At 37.3% G+C, this 10,638-nt stretch overlaps 1 protein-coding gene across 1 annotated transcript in view; it reads right to left on the bottom strand.

Moving 5' to 3' along the window:
• The window catches only part of TTBK2 (tau tubulin kinase 2), a 212,099-nt gene that overhangs the window by 38,971 nt on the left and 162,490 nt on the right, over positions 1 to 10,638 (bottom strand). The window contains exons 11-12 of the mRNA XM_026651392.1: positions 9,451 to 9,662; positions 6,739 to 7,336 (exon numbers count right to left, since the gene is read on the bottom strand). Of these exons, the coding sequence (XP_026507177.1) occupies positions 6,739 to 7,336; positions 9,451 to 9,662 (810 nt within the window). The remainder of the gene's footprint in view (positions 1 to 6,738; positions 7,337 to 9,450; positions 9,663 to 10,638) is intronic.

Genomic DNA, 10,638 nt, shown 5'->3' with positions numbered 1-10,638 from the left:
TACTCCTGTTCTTTTTGAGGATACAGACTAACACGGCTGCTACTCTGAAACCTTATCACTGATTTTATCCACACACAAAACTTTTAAATCACAAGCATTCAAATGACCTTTGCTCTACCCCTGGATTTGCTTTACTATTTTAGGGCCTGATTTAACATCTATTGAAGTTAATGTTAGTCTTTTCTTTCACTTTATTAGGAATTCGACAGGTCCCTTATGTCCTTTTTAAACATCATACATTTGGATAACTGAGTACTGGCGCTTATTATTTGTTTTGGAGTATCAAGTTATGACATAAATAGCTCCTGTTTTAATGTACTAGACGTAGTTTTTTCATCTGGCATAATAGTGATGTTTACTCTATGTTCATATAGTAGCTTTTGTCTCTAATGATTTTAGTCTAATTAGGGGTACATTAAATTATTTTGCTTAGTAAAGAAAGAACGCTATCTGGATGTGCTTACATACTACAGTGATAGAGAAACCTAAAATTATATATCTGGTATTCATATGTTCTTGAGTTGTTAAAATATATTTTATTTTGTGGATTGCTTATGGTTGTATGAATAAGATACAGTATTAAAGTTTTTAGGTAAAATTCTGAGGGAAGTTATGAGATAAACAGATAAAGGTTAATTTCTACTTTTTAGTCATTCTGAATATTTTGTTACAGATGCAGAATCCAAGTTTTTTGAGTTGTGGTGATTAATATTAAATATTAAAATGCGGTCTCTTTAATAGTCTGTGGGAACACACTGGGTATTAAGATTTTTGTCATTTTTTAAACTTTAGCTTGCGATTTCCATATTTTTTAATATTTTGAGCTTTCTTAAGGATGTGTTTAATTGTATGCCTCGTCTTGAATTGCACACACTGCAACCTTAACTATAATAAAGTTTTGTTATTTAATTTCTTATTTTTTAAAAATATTTTACAATGTTTTTGAATGTTATCAAAAGCTGGGTTAGAGACTAAGTGATAGATCCTATATGACCTACAGACACCATTGATGCTATGTATCCTAAGCACCTTCTATACCCTATTAAACTATTTTAATCTTCAGGCTCTGTAGAATCCAAACTATAGTCACTTTACACCTTATATACCATTTTCATCTAGACTTTTAAAGGCCAAAAGCTGTGTAATCTAAATCTGGAGATGACAATCTCATTTGTCAACAAATATACAATGGTATCGCTGATGTAGAAACACAAATAACTTAAAAAAGTAAATTTTATAATGATGAAATCTGTGAAAAGAAATCACAGCATACATTACAGTGCATTATAAAGTACATTAGAATGAGTTTCCAAACTTTTTCAACCAACCAGCATTCATATATCATGGGGTTATTTTTGTGAAAGTCATTAATTTCTACTCTTTGCCATAAACCCAATTCGGATGCTACACTTCTGAAAACACACAATTCAGATCACTATCACCTTCACTTAAAAAGTTAGAAGGAGGGTTACAATAAGCTTTATACATGGAATACTGGCTGCAACCTTAACTATGAAAGTGCTGCTCACTATTCTTAATTATGCAAAGATGTCCTTATTTTCCCTGTCTTTATTGTTTCCCTCGCCCTCTATAGTTATCTTCCTGTGTTGTGGCTGTGTAATACAGCGACATTCCTTTGTTTCCCTCCCTATGGAGCAGACAAATCCTCAACTACAATCGTAACACAGGATGTATGAAAGAGAAACTTTCCCAAGGAAGAGTTTCAAATGAAGCCACTATGAATGAAAATCATTGGATCTCCTCCACTCTTCCATTTTAGGATAGCATTTTACAATACATATGGGATACACTTTCTGTTTATTCCCAGATACCGCTGTATATGGATGAGATGCACTCATTCAGTGAACCTTGTTAAGGAGGAATGTAACAGTGGAGACTGAAGATATTGACTAAAGCAATTTTATTTTGGGAATGGGCTCTTTAAAACCATAGTGCCTACCCTATAGAGTCCCAGAGTTACAGATACTATATAAATGTGCCCCGAGACAACATATTTATAATATTCCACCTAGAAATAGAGACAGCATACAACAGGGCCTGTGGACAGTGATACTGACAACTACAGAACATGCCTAAGGTTTGCTGAACAGCACAGCACAAGAAGGATTCAATAAACCTGCTTGTACTTCAAAAAACACCAATCTTGTATGAAAATAAGTTTGTTGATTTATTGCAAAATGTTACAATCTATTGGCCTAAAAATGACAGTTTACGGATGACCTAAAAGTGCTCTTTTTAAAATTAAAATAAGGCAGTTATCAGGACAGGATTTCACTGCCTATTCTAACTAATGATTAAGCCAATAAAAAACTGCAATCTTTATGGATAAATACAATAAGACGCATTCTCCTAAGCAAGGGGTCAAACCGTGGTTTCATGAGTTATGTAGGCACAAAAGCCAAATCCAAAGAATGTGAAGACTCACAAATAGGTGCGAAGACATGCAACCATCCTTATTAAAACCTTTTTACACTAGAGTGTGCAAGATTTAGGATTCTTGTTCTAGAGAAACATATCCAGATATGGCTGCCAGATGGAATTTAACACCACTCAAAGATCGATCAGAGTATTTGAGTGATGAGAAATAGTTTAAAAGTAAGGGAACTGTAGAAGTTTACTGTAATATAATAATAAATCAGAACCCTTATTAGAGACCAACAAGAAAAACCTCTTATTTTAAGGCAGAGTTCTTTTTCATGGAAGGTTTATCCTCCAGGTGAATTTGCTGAACTTCTTGTAGGCAGCATAAGTCATAATTCAAAAAGAGGTCACAATCCGAGCCAGCAGAAAGTTTCCCCCTCTCCTCTCCCTCCTTTTGTTCTGGTTGTTGTGTACCTTGCTAATACCTTCTGTCCCAGAAGTAGCTGCATTTCAGTGGTGCAGTTATTTATGTATTGTATGAAAGGTGCCATATAAAAGTAAAATTCTCTGTCTCTCACATTAAATTCAGTTACTTCAGTTCATTGTTTTCTTATTCTCCTTACATGTACGTCTGTCATCATCACTCTATTCTGTTTCTCACTACCTTTGATTTTATTTCATTCTATATCTCAGCCACTATGTGCCCATTTTTCTATCTCCTGTTCTTCATCCAAACTTCTCCCTTGTTAGTTTATTCCTCGCTATCTTTTCCACCAGAGCTGTGATTCGTTTTAATACTTCAGCTGAAGTGGCTAGAAATTCATCTGATTCTGCTTTCTCTATTATTTCTGACAGTAAGTAAGTTATAAAGCCCTTCAGCTACAGTGCCAGGATTGGCATTTCAGACCTCTAGGAGACATCTGATGAGATGAGTAATGTACAATGATAAGTGCACATTTTTGGTGGGCTGTCAAAATATTAGATTTGACTATTTTTCAGAAAGTTAGGCCCAAAGTAAGGAGGGATGGCACAGTTGTGTGGGATGCGGAAGTGAAATTACAGCATCAAGCTGAATTTTATACCTTTAACCATGAATTCTCTTCCTTTTTTTGCTTTAAGTTGAATTCTTAATATTACTTAAGGTGAGATTAATTCAACCACAAAAAAAGTTTATGTACTAAAAATTTATCCAAAATGCTTATCAATGGTCCCATTCACATTAGTGGCAAAGAACTGGGGCCCTAGTCACAGACTTGATTCATCCTAGTTAAACTCTAATCTCTCTCAGCACTGCACAGAAGTTACTGTCTCCAGTTCTCCTCAATTTACCTTCTTCCTTTAAATAATATCTAGGCGAGGGGCTCTCATACTTTTTCATAACTTGGACCAAATCTTAATAAAAAGATATTTTAATGGACATGTCATCTATCATTTGCACTATATGTTTGTATGTCAACTAAAGCAAATGCTTACATGGAACAGTTATATTAGGGAAGTGTGTATGCATTTCTAATTGTTTTGAACGTGATAAGCATTTTGCCCTTTTGAAAAAATGCTAATCAAACCATTTACTTTTCATCTCATCTTCTCCTTCTCCCCGCCCCTTCCCCCCATCCATTCCTCCCTCTTCCCCATAATATTTCTCAACCCCTTTATTTCCCTCTCTCCTTGGTCCCCCGGGCATACTATCCAATGGAGTGGTTTTCTGCTCCCCTGGACATTCCATCAATGACTTCAGACCCTGAAGACTAGTTCTATTTCTGTCTCCCTAGGTATGTGTGTGACCCCCATGATTATCAATCAGTGTTTCCTCCCCTTCTCTTAAGTAGCTATGAACCCTACTGGAGGTAAACTCTTCTTGCTTGTTTCCAACAGCTTTAACAGGAATCCAGGTCTCCTTTGAAATAAAAAGCCTACCAGCTGTAAAAGCAGCTAGAAATAAGGAGGAGGAGGCAGCACCATGTTACCTACCAGGTATTTGTGGAGCAGCCTCACTTTGACCCTGATTCAAAGGCCACTGAAATAAAAGGAAGACAATCACTAACTTCAGTGGTCTTTGGGATCAGACCCTTTGAAAGGCACTGTTTGATAATCCTTTTCAAATTTACATTAAGTTACCCAAATCACCTCCATTCTTACTTCCAGTTTAATTTCCATTTTCAATTTCATACTGTTTATTCATTGTCAAGGCAGACAAGTTTCCTCCACTCACCTTCTCTGAAATGTCTCCCATTCCTGGTGCAGTTTAAATTTACCTGTACTTCTCTTTTTTTCCAGTTCAGGCCATAATAGTACCCTATTTACCATTTCAGCAAAAGTTTCTTCCTCTACATATTCAATTCAAAAACCTAGATTATAGCTATCTCCATTTCCCAGTGCACCTTCACTTTTCTCTCCAGATATTCACATTGTTCACTACTATTTCAGTGAATGACAACTCCACTAGAATCAAGACAGTTTCAATCCTGCCTATACTCAGAGTTTAAGTAAGCAAACCATTACCCGTAAACTAGTACATTTGTATGAAGAAGGTCCATGCAAAATTGCAACCTGAGAACTGAAAATTAGCATTTTGCACAAACAATGTTACTATACATTGTCTACTATGGCTATAGTTAAAAAGCAACAGTTGAGCTGTAAATCAATGGTGCATCTTTATGGGGTTCTCAACCAACTTTAAAACTGTAATATTTTGTGTTGGTCACATTACTAATGTATGTTTCAAAATTCTTGTTCTCTTTAGCTTAGCAGCAGCTGCATATTTTAAGGTCTTTTCTGTACATTTAATCTTTCTGTACATTACACAATTTGCAAAGAATGGGTGCCTAAAAATATATAACCATGTATAAAATATTTCTACTGTCTTTAATATTCCATGAGAACATGGGGATATTTGCACATGGGTAGAAGAGATTAAGTAGAACTATTTAAGTAATAAAATTTCAGATTCCTGAATTGTAAGTGATCAGGAGCATCAAGGGACATATATTTTTGCAGCCTCTCCTTCGGCAAAAAGGACTTTAACTTTTTAAAACTGTGGTATAAAGTAAGAGAGAAATGAAGACAGGTTTATTAGGATTTATGAAACCAGAGTCCTTGTCTATCTGGGTTTTAACTTTGGAATTTATTTTGGAAAACAGAATATTGCCACCCAAACTGAAAAGAAGTCTCTTCTAAGCAATATGCTGCTGTTAACCATAATATAGAAAAAATAAGGAGTAGAGAGATTAAGACAAATACTTTTAAATATGGGTTCTTAAGGTTAGGTACTTAAATAAATGTGACCTGATATTCAGAGATACTCTACACCTACAGATGCCATTGGTTTAATTTAGGTGCCTAAATATGGATTTCAATGCCTAATTTAAGGCACCCAAGTTTGAGAATACTGACCTGTGTGACCCAGATGACACAGTAAGTGTAAGAGGCAAGAACTGAAATCACAAGTCCTGAGTCCCTATACCCTGGTTTAACCACTAAACCACACTGCCACTCTAAGAAAGGAAGGGGAGAAAAAGTCAGAGGGAGCATTATTTGGTGATGGAGACATCTGAGGGGGAAGGAAAACTATTGGGAATTGTGCAGGTGAGGGATGTATGAGACAGAAAAGAAAAACATGCCAACTGGAGAAGGAGCAGAGGAATCTGTTGAGCAATCTGTCCAGCAGAAGAGAGGCAGATGACAAGCAATTACAGAACTATTTCAGAAGTGTGAAGTAGCAGTGGAGTTAGAGAAGCTGGCAAGGAACTGTAGCTGGTGCAAAAGATATCAGGGGTTGCAGAAACATAAATATTACAGTGTCGGTGCACTAGAAGTTCCTACGATCAATAAACAGATTATAGCCAGTCAAACAGAGAAGCCAAAAAGTTATTTCAGGGGCAGAAAGCAGCAGAGGAAATTCAGAAGGAAGAAACTAATTATAGGACGGAGGGAGCAAGGAACTTTGTTTTTTTTGGTACAATACTAGCTTCTGCCTTTTAGACTTTCTCTACAGGACATAACATACTACTGTATAGTATTTTACACATTTGTTATACTTTCTGTTTATTTACTCATAACAACATATATGTGTGTATATTTCATTGGTTAAAAGGTTCTTTTTAATGTATATTTTTTAATTAAGCCCAGTTCTGAGGGTTGTTCACTGCTGAACCAATAGCAAACCTTTCACAGAATTTAGACACAAATTTAGCAGATCCTGGGAAATCCCTAGTGCAGAGTCAAGTCCCATATCCCATAACCTAAACATTCCAGAACCTGCTTACACTTTAGCCACTGCCTTTTCATTTACTGCTTTATTCTCATATAGCTCTGAATAGAGAGTAAAGATATCATTACAACTATGAGTTTTCTTACCAGAGTGAGGGCTCCTTCTGCTTGGGCCTCCATTGGACTTGAAGGTGTGGCTGCAAGAAGCTGGCCAGCAACTCCAGCCATAAATTCTAATTTATCTGAAAATTGTTCAGAAGCAGCAGTAGCATGATCAACAGGTAGATCTAACCCCACACCTAAGGCTTCATTCTTGGCATGGACGTTGTTTTCTGCCCAAGTACTCAGTCTTAGTTGTTCCTCTTGGGGGGATTCCTCTAGGACTTGTAGCACCTCAGGCTCCTCATCTGAGGGACTTCCAGTTGTTTTATGTACTAAAGCCCCATTGGTCCTGAAATCCTGCAAATCCCGTTCCTTATCCACTATCACCCATTCCTTGGAATCAACCTCCTGCCGGCAGGAGCTTAAGTTGACAGCCACAAAGCCATTACTAACAATGCCATCAACTTGTTCTGGAGAACTGGCTGAAGCAGGCTTAGAAGCATCAGGAAGATATTCTTCATCATAATGCCAGACACGGTCAGCGCGGGCAGCCACAGCAGGAACAGATATTTTCTGAGGAAGAGGAGGCGCAGCAACAGCAGTTTCTTTCCCAGCATTTGAATCTTTCTGCATCTTCTGCAAGCTTAGGAGAGAAAGACGTTACATATGAATTAATTAAGAATGAACTACACTATCTGAATTCTGCCATAAGAGCCAAGCTAAATTCACTTCAGAGTCTACTATAGTGTTTCCTACCACTTTTTAGAACTAGCCTTCAACAGCTGAAACCTTCAAAATATGGGAGGGAAAACAAACCAAAAATAACCCACAGAGTTAACTTTGCAAGCATGTGCAGCATCAGCCAAGTGGTATGACTATGGTGAGTAAGGTGGGAAATGCTGGACAATACAGAGTTCCCTGTCCCAAGACCGAGAAAGCTGGGGACATATAGGGAGAAAGAAAGGAATTATTTATTTAGTTTTTATTAATTTCTACCTCCCAGTTACCAAAAGATAACTCTGGCATCTGGTGACGATGGAAGAAAGTTCGTAGGGATTCATATGTTAATTTTATGTATGTGTTTAAACTGGGAAAATAAGAGAGAGCAGAGCATAGACATTAGTCAGGGTGGTATCAGATGGCCAGTGCAGTGCCAGTCATATTGTGTCTTACAGATCCAAAGATGAGCATAAGAAACATAATTTTCAAGCAGCAGTTATGGAGATGCCTGCAACCAAATGTTTCCCATGTGAAAACGTAACTCCTGCCAAATAAGGGCTCTACAGCAATCTTACTGAAAATAAGGGGAAGGAGGCGGAAAGTTGATAAAAGTCAGAGAAAAACTGGAAAGAAAAAAAGGAAACCAGCTCCTCACCTCAGCATGAATTAATGCCAAAACATTTCAGCCTGGATTCAGTACTTCCCTTTTGGTATCGAATGAAAAAAGGAGATTGGGAGACCGAGGGTGACATAAGAATAACCATGTACCACATGAACTATTTTTGTTTCATAACTTTGTTATTACTATGTAATAAGCCAGCCTAAATATATCCTTTCTATCTACCTGCAAGGATTTTCTAACTGCTGCAGTTTTGCTTTGTGAGAAACATGGACATTCATCCCATCTCTCTGCAGTACGGCATGTTCTCTTGTTTTGTCTGAAGAACACTAATGAGTTTTTATTACTCAGGAATGTAAATCTCTCCCTTTGTTGTCCACTGTGAGTGAGGGGGTGTTAAAGAAATGATGAAACTTTAATTCTATTACTGGTGTGAGATAGTTGTCTTTCTTTGTCCTTAATTAAGTATGATGTACAACTCTATGTCTCAGTTTTAGTTTATACATGACTCATTCTTTGAACCTCTCTCGTTTATCCAAAATACTACTAAATTCCTTTTCCTCTCTGTCTACTCTGATCATGTCTTCCTCTAACTCATATAAGCTCTGCATCAAATTCAAATTCCTTGTTCTCATGTTCAAGGCTCTGCACAGCTCTACCAACTCCTAGATCTCAACTCTCTTCTTCTATTGCTTCCCAACTTAGCTTTATGATCTGCCAACACCCCTTTCCTCTAGCCTCCCTGTGCGTTATCCTTCCATAATACTCCCTTCAGCTGGACTAAATTCCCTGATCCTGTACTCACACAACCTCCTTCTCCACCTTCAAATTCTTTCTCAAAACCCACCTCTCCTAACAAGCTTTCCAGCACTGCTGCATTCCTGACAACTTTAGAAATATAAAATAAAAGTAAAACTAATGACACATGCACTACAGAAACAAGTAAACTCATTATTTTATTTCACATAAATCCTGCTCTTCATACACATTACACCTTACCAGAGGTAATTTATGCCTATATCTAATTTAGTGCTTGATTCTGTAATGCTTATCCAAGTTAAATTGCACTGACTCCCACGAGAAGTCCCACTGAAGCCAACAGGACTATTCATGAAGTGCTAATCAACAGAAGTGTGACAGAAATGGGCCCTTAAACTAAGAATTCCTTGAGGTAAGGACTTTGTCTTTATTTGTCTATAAAACACCATGAACACCTTTGGCTTAGTGTAAATAGTAATAAAAATTCAATAAAAATGTAACTTAAAAATGCAAAATGGGATAGAAGCCAGGGATGTTCCTCAGAGCAAATACTATGAATCCAGTAGACATTACTAGCCATTACTTGTCTCAATACAGTCTAAGCCAACAAGCCCCTAAAAGATCCAAGCATAAATGCGAGATAGAAATGTTCTCTTTACCAGGTCTCAAGAAATTTATCAGTGTCTGGCTTTGACTCTAAGGTCAGGCGTTTCTCCAGTTCAAAGCTGTGGATTGAACGTAACTTTCTCATCAGTGGGACATCCCTGTCTGGCTGGGTGGTCTCTGAGCGGACTCGAACTGGAGAACCAAGGCTTGGTGCATTAAGCATTCCGTTCACTGGTCCATGGCTGTTTTCCTCCTCTGTAGAAGCCTGTGCAAATAAAGAACAACAGAAATAAAAATGTAATTTTTAGGAGTGCTGAAATAGAGGAAGACACAACAGTGTATGCAGTGCACATAACCCAATGCTTCTATCCTATAACAAACCAATTCATATAGAGGATGCTCCTTCAGCAGAAGTTCATGCCATATTTCATGTAGTTTATATGTGATCATCAGCTACCAGTTTCCTAAGGCATAAATCTAAATTAGGGATTAATTGCCAGCAACGCTGTGGTTTTCATTAATTCTCAGGATGGAAGGAGTCAATGGAAGAAAACAATACATTACATTTCCCAGATTTTAGATGTATATTGATCCCCAATCCCATTTCTGGAATTCTCATCAATAGCAGGCCAAATCCAGAAGCCTAGGAGGTTCTTCATACTGCTTTACAGTCATAGCCTCTTTTTATTTTATTGATGAAAGGTTAATCTTCATGTTAACTCATCCTTATGCATATCTGAGGCATGCAATACCATTGCACTCAAAGTCTACAAGGTAGTTTTTTGATATGGAGCAATGTTTATTAGAAATTAAAATCAGATGTCCAACTGCATCTCCCTTTGTAGATCAACTGGGTATGATTCAGTGTTGAAGGATCACTCTGATCCCCAGATGTAACTCCCACTGTTATCAATGAAACTTGTATCTGCTTATATCTGAGCTGAGTTTGGCCTCAAAAGAGAAAAAGTCCACCTGTCTTCTGCCATTTCCCCTTAAAAAACTAATATACATTGGCCAGGTACAAAAATAAGTATCACAGCAGTCTGGCCTCCCCCCAACACATTTTACGTATACCTGGAAAAATAATACACAGCCCTGTCACTAGATAGTATTTCAGCTTAAAGAACACTTCAGTAACACCTTCTATCAGCTACTGGTGACATTTTCACATCAGAGGAGCACTGGCTACAATTGTCTGAATATGAATTTTAGTGATTATGAGAGAGAGAGCGAATAATAGA

This window comes from Terrapene carolina, unplaced genomic scaffold (assembly GCF_002925995.2).
Source record: "Terrapene carolina triunguis isolate 2854851 unplaced genomic scaffold, T_m_triunguis-2.0 Scaffold96, whole genome shotgun sequence".
NCBI classification, from domain to species: Eukaryota; Metazoa; Chordata; order Testudines; family Emydidae; genus Terrapene; species Terrapene triunguis.
This window is presented reverse-complemented; position numbering and strand designations above follow the sequence as displayed.